Source organism: Lampris incognitus, chromosome 1 (assembly GCF_029633865.1).
Source record: "Lampris incognitus isolate fLamInc1 chromosome 1, fLamInc1.hap2, whole genome shotgun sequence".
Lineage (NCBI taxonomy): Eukaryota > Metazoa > Chordata > Actinopteri > Lampriformes > Lampridae > Lampris > Lampris incognitus.
This window is the reverse complement of record NC_079211.1, coordinates 105,341,844-105,361,781: the sequence shown is the minus strand read 5'-3', so window position 1 is coordinate 105,361,781 and position 19,938 is coordinate 105,341,844. Positions and strand designations below refer to the sequence as shown.

General features: G+C 44.8%; 1 protein-coding gene across 5 annotated transcripts in view; it reads right to left on the bottom strand.

Moving 5' to 3' along the window:
* The window catches only part of antxr2a (ANTXR cell adhesion molecule 2a), a 129,427-nt gene that overhangs the window by 89,903 nt on the left and 19,586 nt on the right, over positions 1-19,938 (bottom strand). For all 5 annotated transcript variants that reach the window (XR_008810750.1, XR_008810752.1, XM_056286670.1 and 2 more), the window contains exons 10-11: positions 17,919-17,988; positions 4,299-4,377 (exon numbers count right to left, since the gene is read on the bottom strand). Coding sequence is in view for 3 of the 5 variants with exons in the window: in XM_056286670.1 (XP_056142645.1) it covers positions 4,299-4,377; positions 17,919-17,988 (149 nt within the window). In the remaining 2 variants the exon portion in view is untranslated. The remainder of the gene's footprint in view (positions 1-4,298; positions 4,378-17,918; positions 17,989-19,938) is intronic.

Here is a 19,938-nt window from a genome sequence, read left to right as displayed (position 1 = left end):
GCCCATTTCTCCTGCAGCCAACACGTTGAGTATGAGAACTGATTGTTCACTTACCATCTAATCTACCCCAGACCTTGACATGCGCCTCGTTTGGAGACAATCAACGTTATTTGTTTCACCTGTGAGTGGTCATAACGCTTTGGCTCATGGTGTAAGAAATCAATTTAGGTGGGGGGGGGGGGAAGCTTTTTCTTTCTTCCCAGCACTTAGGAGTAGTCTTTTAATTTGATGGCAGAGAGAGAGAGACATGTGCCTTTGGTTTAGGAAACCCTGATACTTCTGTAATTCTGCCAGTATTTCTTTAATGAGGATAAAAAAATAAAACTGATTCTATCTAATTTATTTTGCCCATTGACACTAAACTAATGGCAAGGTCTGCAATGTTCAGCAAAAGTAATGGACTGGATCTTTACTTGGTATCAGCCGATAGTTAAACATTCGTACTTGGAACCGGCATTGGCAGTAAAAAATATTAGATTGGTGCATCCCTAGATGTATGCATGGAGTGAGCTTTATTTTTAAAGGATACCTCTCCATCACATAAGAGCTCAGACAGGTAGGCACTGATGTCACAGCGACCATCTGGGTCCATTTAACAACCCTGCTCTAGCAAATGTTGGGGTGGCGTTGTTTTTATTTTTCCACTTTTTACTCCCCAATTGTACTTGGCCAATTACATTATTTTCCGAGCCGTCTCGGTCACTTGCTCCATCCCCTCTGCCGATCCAGGGAGGGCTGCAGACTACCACATGCCTCCTCCAATGCATGTGGAGTCGCCAGCCACTTCTTTTCACCTGACAGTGAGGAGATTCACTAGGGGGAAGTAGCACGTGGGAGGATCACGCTATTCCCCTCAGTTCCCCCTCCCCTCCCCGAACAGGCACCCCGACCGACCAGAGGAGGCGCTAGTGCAGCGACCTGGACACATGCCCACATCTGGTTTCACAGACACGGCCAATCGTGTCTGTAGGGATGCCCGATAGGGAACGGAATAGACCGCTATGCTACCTGGACACCCTGCAAATGTTGTTTTTAATAACTATATGGAAACCGTGTGGCTGCAAGGTCATCCATGGACAAATTCTTAAATTTAACACCATATTTTGATGGAGAAATATAGGTTTGATTATGATACACAAGCACATACTCAACAGGCACAAATTCACACCCATATAAGCTGACATGAGCAAAACACATTCAGTCATACACACATATTAACACAAACACACACACACACACAAACACGCTGCACTGTTACACATAAAATGATAATCATGATTATTTGACTGATATTGTGATTAAACATTTTAATCACCAGTATTATCTTCATACTCGGATGAACAAAGTTGTGCAGTTACACTTCTGTAATCTTATAGCAACATCCATTATCAAGCTTATATCGACACTATTTTTAACTAGAGCAGGTTTTCCAAGTAAAATAAAAACTTCCCCTTTTTTTCCCCTCAATTGCATTTGGCCACTCTTTTTGCAAAACTGCATTTTGGCCACATTTCCGAGTCATCCCGGTCTCTGCTGATTGGGGCTGCAGACTACCACATGCCTCCTCCGATACATGTGGAGTCGCCAGCTGCTTATTTTCACCTGACAGTGAGGAGTTTCACCAGGGGGACATAGTGCATGGGAGTATCACGCTATTCCCCCCAGTCCCCCCCCCCGAACAGGCGCCCCGACAGACCAGAAGAGGCGCTAGTGCAGCGCCTAGGACACATACCCACATCCAGCTTCCCACGCGCAGACACGGCCGATTGTGTTTGTAGGGACGCCCGACCAAGCCGGAGGTAGCACGGGGATTTGAACCGGCGATCCCCGTGTTGGTAGGCAACAGAATAGACTGCTATGCTACCCGGACGTGCTTAAGTAAAATAGTTTAATTCCAATGGCACAGCCCTAGCGTGAACAAACACACAGACATGTAAGTGTGCACACCGGCACAGACACACAAAATAATACCATGGGACAGATGACTATGTAGACGTACTAAAGCCTATTTAGATCCATTTACGGCTGGAGCAGAGCTCGGCCCTGCTCTTTTCCATGTATGAAAAGAGGTGTTGTGACATGGAGGACTCTGCTGTTGGTACATGACATAGATGCTAGTTTAAAAGCAATCAAGTTGCATTTTGCGCCTTTCTAGCTGCAACAGCCACTCAAAGTGCTTTACAATTAATTCATTCACACACACACACACACTTGTACACCGATGGTGTGTCAGCTATGCAAGGTATGCAAGGTAACGCTGTTCATTGGGGGCAGTGAGGGATTCAAGGTCTTGCTCAGGGACACCGTCATTTTTGCCAGGAGGAGCCGAGGATCAAACGAGCAACCCTCCAGTTATCGGACGACCTGCTCTATCTCTTGAGCCACTGCCACCCTTCATGGGTCAAGCAGAAAGACCAGCTCTTGTCAGCATCCATTCCGGGATATTGTGGCATAATAATGAGGAATTGGGCCCGTGTGATGGCCTGGCAGCCTGTCCAGGGTGTCTCCCCGCCTGCCGCTCAATGACTGCTGGGACAGGCTCCACTATCCCTTTGACCCTGAGAGCAGGATAAGCGGGTCGGATAATGGATGGATTGATAGAATATGGGGGATTTTTTTTTATAGCAAAAACCTGTATTTATATTTTAAACCAGAGGAACAAGACAATATTCCTGGACCTGCAGAATGATCATGTAAGACATTGACTTGCTCGGGAAGGAAATAAGCAGGGCTGTAGTCAGCCTACTAAAAGAGGTGGCTATTTTTTACCGAAAAAGTGGACCATTTTATTCCTACCACAGGAAACCCTGTGCAAACTGGCCTTTGACCTACTATGGCTATGAATACACTAACCTTAATAGTATACTAAACCCTGTAATTTAGAGGAAGGATTGCCAAATAATGGGATATTTCAGGCTTAAAAACATCTTATGGTAGGGACCATGAGCTTATTTATCCTTTGTTACTACGGGAACTGCTGCTTGTTTCATTGAATAAACTTTATAGGACTTTTCGGACTTTCTGTTTTCTTCCCCCTGCCCCCCCCCCCCCGCCATTTTTCTCTCCGCCAGCTGCTTCTTTTTACCTGACAGTGAGGTTTCACCAGGGGGACGCAGCATGTGGGAGGATCACGCTATTCCCCCCAATTCCCCCTCCCCCCCCCCGAACAGGCACCCCGACAGACAAGAGGAGGTGCTAGTACAGCAACCAGGACACATACCCACATCCGGCTTCCCACCCGCAGACATGGCCAATTGTGTCTGTAGGGATGCCTGACCAAGCCAGAGGTAACACAGGGATTCGAACTGGCGATCCCTGTGTGGACTTTCTGTTTTGCAGGGCAAGTCAAAGGACCCACATGAAGCCCCCTTAGCTACAAGGACTAAGACAGATCCCGCTAAAATGAGCAGTGAACACTGCTATGGAAGAGGGGAATGGGATTCAAAAAATGGAGGGGCATGTGAGGAATTTGAGTATCAAGCTGTATCTGTTATCTTGGTAATTAATCATTACAATAAACTGGAGCAGAATCAGAATCTGCCTTCACATTTTATGCTACACCTTAGATTTGATCTGACAGGTTTTACACATAGAAAAATTGGGACATAACACATTGTAAAACTAATACAAATATACATATTTATAAGTTTGGTGCTCTTTGTATAGCAAAATTGGGGATTGCTGTATATATACACAACAAGTGTAAGATAATGTCAGTAAAGTGTATATGAAAGGCAGAGTGACGTGTTTATCGGACATCCCCATCATGAGTTAATGAAGGGGAATTTCTACAAACTCATCCCCCAATGAATACTGCAGGCAAGTCTTCATAGAATGTAGCACACACACACACACACACACACACACACACACACACACACACACACACACACACACACACACACACACACACACACACACACACAAATTACATTACAGCCAGTGGCGGCTCGTGCTAACAATTTTTTTTGGGGAGGGGGGCAATTTACCTTGGGACAGCACATCTGACAACTGCTTTAATGTCCACACAGTCACAGTTTTTAAGAAGGACAATGTAGCCTATGGACATTAAAGCAGCTGTCAGATGTGCTGCACCAAGGTAAATTGCACCCCCCCCAAAAAAAATTGTTAGCACCAGCTGCCACTGATCACAGCACAAAACTTTTTCCTCTATCCCAACTGACTCTCAAGCCTAGCTGCACTACAGAGACAGTTCCATGTAAAAACGAGCTTAAATCCGTTCTGTAAACAGGATATACAATGCAGGATTTCTTGAGATAAGAAGAACTCAAACTTACACATGAAGAAGCAGTGATGACATGGTTGCTGGTGATGAAAGACACCCCATTGTTCAAGCTGATGAAGACGTCCATAGTTCTGCAAATGAACCAGTATGCAATCATTTTCACAATACATAGATTCATTATAACAACAGCCAGAATCAAGCTCTGAGGAGGTTAGTAGTATGAGTATGCATTGTATGTATAGATAAATGTCTCCCCCCCCCCTCACTTTTTTTTTCATTTTCCCCCCAATTGTACTTGGCCAATTACCCCACTCTTCTGAGCCGTCCTGGTCGCTGCTCCACCCCCTCTGCCGATCCGGGGAGGGCTGCAGACTACCATGTCTCCTCCGATACATGTGGAGTCGCCAGCTGCTTCTTTTCACCTGACAGTGAGGAGTTTCACCAGGGAGACGCAGCGCGTGGGAGGATCACGCTATTGCCCCCAGTTCCCTCTCCCCCCCCGAACAGGAGCCCGACCAACCAGAGGAAGCGCTAGTGCAGCAACCAGGACACATACCCACATCCGGCTCCCCATCCGGCACCCTATTATTATTGTTCCATCCATCCATTATCTAAACTACTTATCCAGCTCTCAGGGTCACGGGGATGCTGGAGCCTATCCCAGCAGGCATTAGGCGGCAGGCGGGAAGACACCCTGGACAGGCCGCCAGACCATCACAAGGCCGACACAAACACACACACACACACACCTAGTGACATTTTAGTTCAGCCTAATTATTATATTAATAATTAATAAATTAGTAGCGGTGATTTTAAATTGTTTTAAAAAATAGAAAATGTTAATTTTGGTGTCAGTTGTTTCTTAACAGACATACTAACATATGCGATGCATTATTATGTCCACTGGGTATTTATCTTGACAGAATATAGAGTTTAAAGACTGCCCATGGTCATTCAAGTAGTTTTTAAGGTCCGGTCGTTGTTTGGGAGTGTTTCAATGGTTATTATTTTTCCAACGTTTTTGGCCATACAGGGCAAACCGCTTGGTAGGTTTTTCTCAAACTTTCGAGGCTCATAGGGGTCGATGCCAAATGGAAATTCCATAAACTTGGGGCCAGCCGGACCAGGCTTCTAGCGCCACCATCAGGTCAAAGTTGCACTTTTCACATTGCTGTATTTCCTATACCGTAGGTCCTATGATCATATACTTGGTGCCATATGATGTGTCTCCTCCATCCATCCAATCATTATCTTAACTGCTTATCTTGCTCTCAGGGTCATGGGGATGCTGGAGCCTATCCCAGCAGTCATTGGGCGGCAGGCAGGGAGACACCCTGGACAGGCCACCAGGCCACCACAGGGCCAACACACACACACACCCGTATTCATTCCTAGGGACAATTTAGTATGGCCAATTCACCTAACTTACATGTCTTTGGACTGTGGAAGGAAACCGGAGCCCCCGGAGGAAACCCACGCAGACACAGGAAGAACATGCAAACTCCACACAGAGGATGACCTGGGATGACCCACCAAGGTTGGACTACCCCGGGGCTCGAACCCAGGACCTTCTCACTGTGAGGCGACCGCGCTAACCACTGTACCACCATGCCGCCTTATGTGTCTCCTCAAATTTTCAAAAGAATTCTGAAATTCCAAACATTGTGTGCCACATGAACAAACATGTTTGCAGCCTATGCTCCTAAACAGGAAGCTGGCATTTCTTCAATCAACTTTGTGACACTCGTGGCTCAAGGCTCTACAGGCTCAATTAAGATGAAGTTGATGGTCAAAACAAGATGGCTGCCACAGGTCAGAGATAGTCCAATCAAATTTCAGGAGCCTTGAGATTAGATTAAATTAGGTCGAACAGAAAGAAACTTGCTGACTATCAAGGAAATGGGGTCCACACTGCCAACGTCTACTTTTATTCCAGTTGGCCATCAGGGGGCGCTACAGTAATCAAAAAAATGTTGCTACATATAGTTGTGTATATCCCCACCACCATTTGATTGAAAGTTATCAAACCTACACCTTATGACGTCTCCATCCATGCCCAAATCACTATCCCATAAGTCTGTGGTGTCAGCCATATTGGATGTCCCCCATGCTGGATATAGTGGGAAACCTATTTTTTTCTATCTCCTCCAAACTTGCTTGGTTATGTTCACTGAACACCATTTAGCCATAGTTGTAAAGAGTTCTAAAATTCCAAACTACATGCCGCCACATGCAGCCACCTCAACAGAAAGTAGGCAAATCTCCTAAAAAGTTGGTCCAATTGTCACCAAGCATGGTGTGCAAGATCGATATTGGGCTCTGAGGCCATGCACACTTATAGAATAATAGAAAAAAAATTCAAAAGTAGTAGTGAAAAGTTAATATTTCTAAAATGCACCACCCTATTGAATACTACTGGAAACCTGTTAAAACAATTACAAGTGAGAAATGTGAGATAAAAAATAACTAGTAACTTTACTAGTAACTAGTGTGTAGATGTTAATAGTAAAAAAAAAAAAAAAAGAATAAAAAAATCTAAATTACTGACTACTGCTAACTCATGAAGAACTAGTAACCATTTATAGTTACCAGTAAAATTACATTAGCAACTGTAAATATAGTGACTAGTAACTAAAAATAAGCACAAGTGCTTCATTTCTAGTGACTAATACATTTTAGAGCTTGCATGTTAAAACAGCTGGCCATACTCCTATGACTTCTTTGCAAAGGAAAAAAGGCGGAGTGGGGTGGGTGGGCCGGTTGGGCGCAATTAAAAACCCTAATGATGAACGGCACCGCAATTTCCATATGTCTATTACACCCAATCCAATTACCACAGATTTAATGAGAATTCAGGATATGGAACAAGCGAAACGCCTCAAATCCTCCCTCTAACAGCGAGAGGAGAGAAAAGAACTCGGCTAGGCATTATTGTCTTGTCTGAGAGGTGCCAGCTGTGAGTGTGTGGCAGCATACAGGGGAGGCCTGCACAATAAAAACTAGTCCTTTAGAATAATAACAAGAGCCCTCTCTTTGCCCAGGATTTTGCCTGAGGCTGTGCCTTGGGCCGCTAATTCTCCAATGGGTCTAAACAGATGAGCAACCGGACCATGTGTCCATTACTATGCAGCGTATTCTAAATATTCCAAACTGACTCCTTTGCAACTTTCCTTATTTACCAGTGCTAAATACTTAAAATCCTTTATTTACAGTACTTTGCAACTAGATGCACTTTCACGTTGCTGCCAACTTGTTGACGCGTAGGTTTTCCTTGGTTGCATCACATTTTCCAACCCTCAGGTATATCAGACATGTTTCTTTGTGTGCATTGTCAATGCTTAACATGTTGTGCGGCTCTGCTTATGCAAAGCTGCTGGAAGCTCCTGCATGTTAACGAGGCGCCTCTGCTGAAAGGGTGAGGGGAGAGGCTAATTCAGCTGACACACTCAATCCACGGTAATGGTGGGCGGGCTGTAAATCAGGTTGGAAATGTATGGGCCCCGGCACGTAAAGGAGGAAACCTCGCAAGTGAGTTACATTGACGAACATTTGCCTCCCCCCCCCCCCCGACACCGCCAGACATCCTTAACGCACCACACCCCAACCACAATCAGTAACCTCCTTTTTCTTTTTTGTGTTCATTTAATGTCCTCCAGACACAAAACGGTTATTGCACGAGGTGCCTGTTGAGTTGGCAGGAATCTGCTCCAGGAAAGAGGCACAGGTCATAGCTCATCTTGTCTTTCTCTCCCTTCATTTTCAGGAAACGTTAAAATTGCATCGTACAATTGGTTGAGCAATACTTATATAGTAAAAATTAAAACAAAGTTCTCAAAGAAAATGTCTAATTTGGCAACTGCAAATGTCTAATTAGAAAATAATTGCAGGCCCGGCAATGATAGAGCAGAAACTTATTGTACTGCAACAAAATGATTACTGCTCCAAATCTCTGAATTAGCTTTATATCCATTGTGGAACTGTAGGGAGGAGGGACTGAAGATAAAAAGCAAATGAGTCAAAAAGGGGATATGAAAGGAATGAAAATACACAATAGTTGACCTAAAAAAATAGGAACGATGAATAATTTAGGACAATGCTTCCCGTCACTCAGCATTTCCACAATGAAAGACAGTGACTGACATTGGGGAGAGCGTTGCAGCAGCTTGGTGGGTCAGATAGTTGTGTATGAATAAATGGGAGAGAGGATGGCAGATTGTTCAGGGTGCCATGGGGGATTTGTCAAACCCTGGTAGAAAAGGACATCGGTTCCAAATGGATCCAACAGCCACCAGTTGAACAGAAGAAGGCTCCCCCCCTCCCCTTGCAGGAGGTCCAAAGCGGCACTATGGAAACTTTGGCTCCTCGTACCCTCGCTATCCTGTCAGACAGGGAAACCCAACATGACGCTAAACCTTGGTGAAGCGATACAGCTGGAGCCGGTGACACTCGGTGTCACTAATGGCTTTCAAACTTCGCTTAAAGATGTGGAAATTGAGGAGGGTGAATAATTCATGGTGGAGCATATGCAGAGCCTGTCACCGGGAATGTGGGGTCCATCACTCTGTGTGGTTCTGATGGAGGACAGGAAACTATTTAAGACCTTTTTAAAAAATACCCAAGGACTAGATGAAGACTTCAGCAACCAAGAGAGACAGCCACCACTTGGAGAAAGTGACAAGTTACTCTTGGCCATATAAAATCAAACTGTGATGATTTCTAAAGGGTGTAAAAGGATAACCTAAGCCTTTGGTTGAAAGGGGGATACTAGTTTACAGACTGTTCTCAAGAAGGAAGAATTAAAGGCTGGATTTTCCAGATTTCAGTGATATTCAATAATCTTTTTTTCACAAAGGAAACAAAAATTTTGGAAAAGAAACTTTTTAAAAGTGGAAAAGTGTTCTTAGTTGCTAATTTTTTCCTTAAAGACAATGTGAGATCACATCTTTCTTCCGTCATGTGATGCATTTCCAATTAAAAGAGGATATTAGGGTGGGACAAAATATGCAGAGTGATGTGATTTGATCGTTCAGGATTTGACGTCCAAAACATTTTATGATATTATTGGTTGGAATGTTGCTCACCTGCCTGCTCACACTTGTTGATGCAATCACAAAAACTTTGCAATTTAGAGGAACTTCAGAGAAACTAGAGGAGGTGGTTAAATTTTGATGTAAAATAATTGCAAAAGGGAATTTTTGCTGTTGTTGATTAGATGTATAAAATGGTGGGCGGAACTGAGCTAACAAGGTAAAAAAGTCAATTTTAATCTTATGCTATCTTTAAAGGGAGATCTTGAAGCATTCTCAAACTTACTCATGCCTATGCAGGGGTCAAGGCCAATTAATACCACCTACTCATAGAAAACTTATCTCAGCTCGATGAGACAAGTTTTGATAAAACAATACATAACCATCATGTCGGTACCACAACATGGAGGTTGATAAAACAACAGTGCCTTTCTATCGTACACATCCGCGTCTAGCAGAGCAGATGGAATCACCACGGTGCTGCAGGCAACAGTCCTGGGATGGGGATTCTTAATTATTGACAAGGCCTGCCGCATTCTCTGTTATACCAGTTATACCAAGCAGGTGGACCTCCCCTTGAGTTATCTTTTACTTTCTGCCATCACTGTGAAAACACCAAGTGAGGACATGCTGGTGCAAGAGTGCAGCCGCTTAACCCCTCTCTCAATGCCCCAGAAGGGTGTGCAGGGGTCTCTTAACAGGGGGATACGGTTGGGAGCTGAGGGGGAAGTGAAGGAAGAAGGGGTGGTGGTGGTGGTGGGGGGGGGGCGTCAGCAGATGCCGATGTTCCAAGGCTGATGGCGCAGCTGTCACCACAGATGATGCCTGCGCCATGAGTACCGCTACTTCTCTCTGTGACCGACTGGGAACACTGTGATTCCTGGACATCCAGGTTGGACAAGGGGCAGCCCGCTTCAGGTCCCTCCAGATCCCCAGTGGGATTTGGGAGGCATCAGCTGAGCTCCTCATCTTGCCCGCCATGCTTGAAACACAGTTCCTCAGTAATTTACACCTTCTGGGACAAACACAAAGATAGCCAGATACTCTAGCAACATTCGGCAAGAGAAAGGCTTCGCATGCTACAAAGTGTGGTTTGTCAAAAGGAAAACGGGGGGGGGGGGGGTCTGGGGAAAAACACACAATTTTTCATCAGCCAACGAGAGTCCGTGTTGGGGAGCACCCTCGGCAGCAGTAGTGGTGATGGAGGAAGAGGCAGACAGATGGACAGAGACAGAACTTTCCAGGCTCCAGTGGTAGATGCAGGTGGTCTGGGGTACAGGGATTGTCAGTGCATGGTGAATTATTTAAGTGGGGACCGTGGAAAAGGGAATGGCTGCATCTGTCGCACATCCTTTTAAAGCCCTTCCAGCAGATGTGTTTACTCACAGCCTGCACCAGCTAACTACTTAATGGGTCACTGTCAGCAGCCAAGAGTTAATTAAGCAGGCCTTTTTCAAATGGCTGGCACGTAGCATCAGTTGAGGTCCTGTCAGGGCCTAGCTGTAGGCTGATGACTTCTGGATCAAGCTACCATAGGATTACCAGCACACTTACCAAAATAATGCAACACTTCAGCTCCATCCCAAAGAACTGTTTACAGGCAAAACAGAAACACATCTGTTCCCCTCTCCACTATTGGAAGGGAATACAGACTGGCATGGTAGTTAGCTAGCAGACATTCCAGTTTTGTAATGTCACCTATAATAAAGGGTAATAATAGATTTTATTTAGATAACATTTAATTTTACTAAATAAAATCCATGAGAAAATCCTCTGCTGCACTGACGGCAGTGTAGAATCAAGATAAATACAAAGAGATGGACTTCCTAAAGACGGTATGAAATAATTTAAAAAAAAGCTTTTATACCTTTTTAGCTCATTTCCCCCGTCATAATTTGCACCTAACCAACAACCTATCCCAGAAAATAAATAAATAAATAAATAAAAATCAGTCTTTAAATCATTGGCGATTTTAAGACTTTTTAGGGGGGCTCAAGCACACCTAAATTTCATCTCAGCACCCCTAATAAATAATGATTATCATTATTATTATTATTATGGAATCATCCCATAATCAGAAACTAAAAGACGTATTCTGTATTGAAGTGATATGGGACGCACTTTGTTGTGTATTTTTTAGAATCAGTTCAGTGCAAATCTATGGGAGAACAACATCACAGGTTAGACTATTATGACAGGGCGATTTGTACGCAATGGAAGGAAACCCTTTTGCTCTGTTATCCCCCAGCCTGTCTGTCATGTTGCCACGATACACCTGACAGCGGCGCGAGATTTAAAAAATTACTACCTGCGAACATAGTCCGCCAGAAAAAAAAGAGAGATTACAAAAGTACAGAAGGGAATGGGAAAATGATTACCAATGGATGCGTGAGTGAGAATGTGTACAAGGCTAACTGCCCGGTCTGCCACAAGGCTTTCACCATTAGTCACGGGGGAATTTGACGTCAAATAACGTGCATCGGGAGAAGATTATAGGAGGAGTGAGAGGCTGTGGAGGACACAGGGAGTCTTCACAACCAAGTATGTGGGCCTTTTTATTCTACCTCTTTACATAAGCCTACTACTGAAGGGTGATGCAGGCGTAAGAGCAAGACCCGTCATTTTGAACAAAACGAGCATTATGCAATAATCAGATATTTGTAATAGGTCCACAGTAGTCGGAGCTCCTCAGTCTAAGGTCATATAGTCTCCACCCCACCTCCACCACCCGGCATTCTTATTTCCATTTCAGGAAGTTGGCAATCCTACCTCTTTTTTTTTTTGGTGGATTTTTTCTCCCTTTTTCCCCCGAATTGTATCCGGCCAATTACCCCACTCTTCCTACCCGTCCTGGTCACTGCTCCACCCCCTCCGCCGATCCGGAGAGGGCTGCAGACTACCACATGCTTCCTTCGATACATGTGGAGTCGCCAGCCGCTTCTTTTCACCTGACAGTGAGGAGTTTCACGTTGCACGTGGGGGGATCACGCTATTCCCCCAAGTTCTCCCTCCCCCCGAACAGGTGCCCTGACTGACCAGAGGAGGTGCTAGTGCAGCGACCAGGACACATACCCACACCCGGCTATCCACCCACAGACATGGCCAATTGTGTCTGTAGGGACGTCCCAACAAGCCGGAGGTAACACGGGTATTCGAACTGGCGATCCCCGTGTTAGTAGGCAACGGAATACACCGCTACACTACCCGGACGCCCCGACTCATTTTCTTAAGAAATATTTTGTGACGTAAAACTCATGTAACTTAATGGTTAAAGTATTGCTGTAAATTAAAATATCATACATGGAAAAATATTAATGTATTAATTGTTAGCCAATGAAATTAGTGATTTAGTAAGGGGGTAGAACACTTTTGCAAGGCACTGTATGCATGTCACATTCCCATTAGGGGCCGAACCCCCCCTAAAGGTCTGATCCTAGAATCGCCCCGTTTTCAATTATTTCATATCAAAATAATCACCTTGACTTCCTCTGAAACTGCCATGTTTTTGTAATTGTGTCACCATGTTCGAGTGGGTGGACAAGCAACATTCCAACCAATAATATCCTAAGTTTTGAACAACCCAGTCAAATCCTAAAGGACCAAATCACATCCCTCCATACATTTTGTGCCGCCCTGATATCCAGTTTTACTTGAAACTACTACTACTTTCGGCTGCTCCAGTTAGGGGTCGCCACAGTGGATCATCTGTTTCCATTTCTACCTGCATTCTGCATCTTCCTCTGTCACACCAGCCACCTGCATGTCTTCCCTCACCTTCCTCTTTTCCTCTTCCCTGGCAGCTCCATATTCAGCATATTTCTCCCAATATACCCAGCATCTCTCCTCCACACATGCCCAAACCATGTCAATCTTGCCTCTCTTGCTTTGTCTCCAAACCATCCAACCTGAGTTGTCCCTCTAATATACTCATACTAACCCTGTCCCTCTTCGTCACTCCCAATGAAAATCTTGGCATCTTCAACTCTGCCACCTCCAGCTCTGTCTCCTGTCTTTTTGTCAGTGCCACTGTCTCCAAACCATATAACGTAGCTGGTCTTACAACCACCTTGTAAACCTTCCCTTTAACTCTTGCTGATACCCTTCTGTCACAAATCACTCCTGACACTCTTCTCCACCCACTCCACCCTGCCAGCACTCTCTTCTTCACCTCTCTTCTGCACTCCCCGTTACTTTGAACAGTTGACCCCAAGCATTTAAAGTCATATACCTTCGTCACCTCTACTCCTTGCATCCTGACCATTCCACTGTTCCCTCTCATTCACACATAGGTATTCCATCTTGCTCCTACTGACTTTCATTCCTCTTCTCTCCAGTGCATACCGCCACCTCTCCAGGCTCTCCTCAACCTGCACCCTACTCTTGCTACAGATCACAATGTCATCCGCAAACATCATCTGCCATGGAGACTCCTGCCTGATTTTGTCCGTCAACCTGTCCATCACCATTACAAACAAGAAAGGGCTCAGAGCCGATCCTTGATGTAATCCCACCTCCACTTTGAACCCACCTGTCATTCCAACCACACACCTCACCATTGTCACACTTCCCTCATACATATCCTGCACCACTCCTACATACTTCTCTGCAACTCCTGACTTCCTCATACAATACCACACCTCCTCTCTCAGCACCCTGTTGTATGCTTTCTCTAAATCTACAAAGACACAATGTAACTCCTTCTGGCCTTCTCTATACTTCTCCATCAACATTCTCAAAGCATTCATCACATCTGTGGTGCTCTTTCATGGCATGAAACCATACTGCTGCTCGCTAATCGTCACCTCTCCTCTTAACCTAGCTTCTATTACTCTTTCCCATATCTTCATGCTGTGGCTGATCAATTTTATACCTCTGTAGTTGCTACAGTTCTGCACATCACCCTTATTCTTGAAAACCGGTACAAGTATGCTTCGCCACTCCTCAGGTATCCTCTCACTTTTCAAGATTGTGTTGAGTCAAAAACCCCACTGCAATCTCTCCTAAAAATCTCCATGCCTCCACAGGTATGTCATCAGGACCAGCTGCCAGTTTTACTTAAAAATACATCACATTACGGAAGAGAGATACCCTCTGAATGCTGTTTCACATAAAAGGCTACAACTGCAAGGATGTTTTCAATGCCTTTAAAAGTGTTGTAAGTGAGCATGGGATCTGACAAGCTCTCAGCTGTTGTGACTGATGACGCACCACCAATGCGAGGAAGACGCACTGGATTCGCCGGGCTCCTCCAACAGAGCAGCATCGACAGTCCAATATTGCACTGCATCACACATCAGGTGGGTCACGTTGTTGCCAGCTAACTATTAATATCTGGTTATGAATGTGGGTTTTCTTGATGAGAATTTTTATCATAGGTTAAATCCTATTTCATTTTGATCTTACAGGAGGCCCTCTGTGCCAAGACGATGAACTTCAGCCATGCCATGGATTTAGCTACCAAGGTTACCAATCTCATTCGGGGGGGGGGGGGGGGGGGCAGGTCTCTCAATCATAGGAAGTTTGCGGTTTGTAGCCTTTTTGGATGAAGTGAGTGCCGCTTATGGGGATTTACAGATGCACACTGAGATCAAGATGGATGAACCGCGGGAAGTGCCTGGAGAGCTTTCTTGCGCTGCGCACTGAAATCCCAGTGTTCTTGGAGGACAGCATTCGATGTGATACAAGTGCTTACGGCAGTAAACTCAGGGATACAGATTTTCTCTGCGACACAGCCTTCCTTGAGGATATTACCTCGCATCTTAATCACCTTAATATGCAGTTACAGGGAAGAGGCCAAACCGTGTTGGATCTATGCACACATGAACGCATTTAAGTGTAAATTAATCCTATTCAGAGAAGGCTGTTCATCCGACCATCCAAATTTGGCACACTTTCCTACCTGTGGAGGTGCGCAAAGATGTCCCCGAATGTGAGAAAACATTTCTCAAGTACAGAGCAGACACAGAAACACTGCAGCAGCAGTTCAAGGAATGCTTTCAAGATTTCCGCACCATGCAGCCACGAACTGCGTTATTCACTGACCCCCTCTCTGCTGCTGACAGTGAGCAACTCCCAGAGTTGCAGCTTGAACTATGCAAACTACAGTCAGACCCCTTCTTTCAAGCAAAGCGTAATGAGAGAGGAATTTCATTTTGGAAACTACTACCCGTGTCCCGCTTTCCACTCCTCGAGGATTTTGCACTCTCGATGGCCAGCATGTTTGGGAGCACTTACATCTGCAGCTTCTCAACAATGAAGCACATCAAGTCAAAAGAGAGAAACAGGCTGACAGAAGAAACTGTGTTCCAGCTCATGCAGACTGGATGCACAAACACTGACATTGACATTCAGTCTATTGTACGCCAGCAGGAAAGGCCACACGTATCTCATTAAGACAGAACTTTACACTGATCCACCTGTGGGTGAGATTCAATGGCTTTTAATGGCTTCATCAGTGTATGAATGTGTGTGGATGGTTGGATGTGAGTCATACATTGTAAAAAAGCGCTTTCTGTAGTCGGTAGACTAGAAGAGCTACATAAAATGCAGTCCATTTACCCTTTAACTGTCATATCAATTCATTGAAATATTGAAAAGACATGCAGAATTCTATATTTTCCACTTAACTTTATGTCCAGAGGCATAATATCCAGTTTTGACAAAGTGCAAAACATGTTACTGTCAGTTAAACTGAAGCTTAGTTGGACTGACTGCATGCCACACATTATCTGACAGTTCCCTGTATGACTTTTAACATTTCCTTATCAGCTTGGTAGTGGTAGTGGTGGGGGGTGGGGGTTAGGGGGTCGCCTGTAGATTGGATTAGAAAATGAGAGGATTATTTTAGGTGAGGTTAAAGTTGATTTTTTAGCAGTTAACATCCTCATACGATCTATAATCTGTTTTGGAGATTAAAGTCCTCCAGGAGCCAGCGGCGCTGATAATCATACATTTTTGATTGGATTATGTTCAGCGAGGACATTAAAATCTGTTGTCCCATCTAGGACGTCTTAGCGATCATCTGTTATGCTCTGGGATTATAAGAGATGATGTTACCATGGAAATAGCTATCCAGCCAAAAATAAGCACATATTTATATTGGTGGTAGGAGGGGGGGGGGTTGTGTAATTCATCATGGCTTGCAGGTGTTTAATCTTTACTGTTGGACTCGACTTGTTTACTGGTTGTTTGTGGTAACAGGAGCAGTGAGTCAGAGTTCACCTGGTGTGTTTCTTCTATTTCAGCACATTTATAGATTTTGCCGAAGTACATTTCAGCACACAAAATGATGAAAACTGATAATTTTTAAAAAAGCAGGGAACAAACTGAACAGCAGAATAAAGAAAAAAAAGAAACATACAAGACAAAAACCGTCCATCTGCACATCCCTGAAGATGTGCAGATGAACCACGCAACACAAACAAACAGCATCAAGACAACACAAAGAACAGCTCATGAAAAATACGTAACAACAAAAAAGACATAAAAAAGACATAAGATAAATAAAACTGAATAAAACAAACGAAGGTGTGGGAGTTTGGTTGGACGATGGGATGTGTGTGTATTTGTGTGTGCACATTTGTGTTTAGCTTGAAAATGAGCTTGAGATTCACTCCATCACCATTTATGGATGCAACCGAAAACAAGCACTGATACATGGTCACGCTGTATGATACAGGGTCACCCTGTATCAGTGCTCGCCCTGTCACCCTGTCAGGTTGCTTCTCAAAAATCATTTTTCTGCAACTTTTTGTATCTGTATACACTCACAAAGATATTCAAGACAGTAAAAATCTAGATTTTTTTGTGAAAAGTCCAAAATTATAGCTGTCTTAACTATGTAATTTTTTTGTACTATCAAAATGGTTAGTTTTGACCATGCCTTCTGATTGGCTGAGAGACAGACAATTACATGTCATTTTATGTAAGAAATAATGTTACCTTATAATTCCTTGCATGTATCTCATTGTCTATTCAATCATATACATTAAAAAAATGTATCATATCATTGGTTTGTGAGTTATCAGTTTAAGACTAATTTAGAACATGTACTTGTATATTTAAATAGTCATCCATCCATCCATTATCCAAACCGCTTATCCTGCTCTCAGGGTTGCGGGGATGCTGGAGCCTATCCCAACAGTCATTTGGCGGCAGGCAGGGGGACACTCTGGACAGGCTGCCAGTCCATCACAGGGCCCACCCACACCCACACCCACACCCACACAATCACACCTAGGGACAATTTAGTACGACCGATTCACCTGACCTACATGTCTTTGGACTGTGGGAAGAAACAGGAGCCCCCGGAGGAAACCCACGCAGACACGGGGAGAACATGCAAACTCCACACAGAGGACGACCCGGGACGACCCCCATGGTTGGACTACCCCAGGGCTCGAACCCAGGACCTTCTTTCTGTGAGGCGACCGCACTAGCCGCTGCGCCACCGTGCCGCCCTATCTAAATATTCGTTGGAACTTATTTGCCATGCTGTGGCTTGTTGCAGTCCGGGGTAAGTGGGACATCAGTCTGTGGGCTGAGGCTCACAGGCTGAGGCTGAGGCCCAGTCGAGCAGCACAACCGCAGAAACACCAAGCGCACCAAAGTACTTCCCCACAACTCTGATCTCAGTGAATACTTACTGGCCTACTTCGTAGAGCACAGGTGCAGGGCACAGTACATAGTCGTTACGCACTGTGCTTGCCTTGTGAGCTGGGGAAAAAAAACAGAACAAAACACACATTCTTAAGAGCTCACACCACACTGTGCATGACAGAGAAAGAGCTTGTTTCCAAATGTGGAGCAGATAGACTGCTGCTCTGGTGTTAAAAAACACATATTTAGATAAGATGAGCAGAAAGGGATCTTTGATTAGGGTGCGTGTGTGTGTGAGAGAGTGAGTGAGTGAGTGAGTGAGTGAGTGAGTGAGTGAGTGAGTGAGTGAGTGAGTGTGTGAGTGAGTGTGTGTGTGTTTGTGTGTGTGCGCGCATATAATGGTGGCAAGTGGCTGGTAGCTGGAATGCTAAATGCATTTAACTGAGTTCAAAAAACTAACTAAGACACTTTGGTAAAATCTGGGCGTCCGGGTAGCGTGACGGTCTATTCCGTTGCCTACCAACATGGGGATCGCCGGTTTGAATCCCAGTGTTACCTCCGGCTTGGTTGGGCATCCCTACAGACACAATTGGCTGTGTCTGTGGGTGGGAAGCTGGTGGGTATATGTCCTGGTCGCTGCACTAGCGCCTCCTCTGGTCGGTCGGGGCGCCTGTTCGCGCGCGCGCGGGGGGGGGGGTATAGCATGATCCTCTCACACGCTATGTCCCCCTGGTGAAACTCCTCACTGTCCGGTGAAAAGAAGCGTCTGGTGACTCCACATGTATCGGAGGAGGCATGTGGTAGTCTGCAGCCCTCCCCAGATCAGCAGAGGAGGTGGAGCAGAGATTAGGATGGCTCAGAAGAGTGGGGTAATTGGTCAGATACAATTGGGGAGAAACGGAGGGGGGGATCTGAACACACCCCCATCATGTAACAGCCAGCATGTATGTTGCAGAGATGTGCAAGTGCATGCTGCAAGATGCATTAATTTTTTTTTGTTGTTGTACGAAATGTGTTACATTAATTGACTTAAATGTACAGAAGTGGACATCGAGCTCCGGTTCACTAAGACCCAGCTCTTCCTCAACTAATGAGCTGAATTTATATCAAATTAAAAGGCTTTGTGTCGCCTGGGCTCCATGCGGTTGGGTGATAGAGAAGATGGCAGCATCTGTTCCCCATATGTGATGCATGTTACATCGCTGCCATGATGCCTGTCCATAATTAGAAGGTGCCCCCCTGCTATAAAGGTCTGGGCAGAACACATGCAAAAGTCACCAAAGGGAATAAATAGCCCCAAGTGGGCGAATGTGAGAGAGCTTCCGCTGAGAGAGAACTAACAGGAAGACATCTGCTCACGGCCACTTCCTGATTTGGATAAAGTTACTTAAAAAAAAAAAAGGAAATAAATTCACAGTGATGTGTTTCAGAGAAATAAAAAATAACTGGTGGGAGAGAGAAGTGTTGTTATTAAAATAAACCCCAAAAGAGACTGACTTCCAGTGCTGAATCATTTTTCTTGATCAAAATTGTTGTTTGTTTTTTTTTGACAGAACAGAAACAGCCGACTGAAAACGAGAAGAATGACCGACGACCGTCTTCCTGACAATATCAACTGCATAGATAAGGAGCTGCTGCAAGACTGTGGCGACCTGAGCAACAAGTTTGGCCATTTCCTTTTACCGCGAAAAAATTGACACGGTTTTCTTCAGTCTACACTGGAACACCCCCCTCATGATGTGCGGTGCAGGAGGCGTGAGAAACATGGGGCCTGGAGGTCAAGTTCACACGTAAGACCTGTGCTCCCAGCGATGAAATACAATCCCAAAAAAAAAAAAATACACAGAATATACAGCTGAATAAAAGATATATTACCTGATTAGAAAACTGCAGACAATTCGTGGGGGGTCTAACATAGTTAGTTTCCCTGCAGATGTTAACGTGAATGGAGCGGCTCAGGGTAGGAGCGAGGGTCATCTATGACGCTCTGGATTTTACACAGGACTTGTCTAACAGCCTATGTTCGCCAGTTTATTGGTGACGCTTTTTTTTCCATTTGAAATCTGG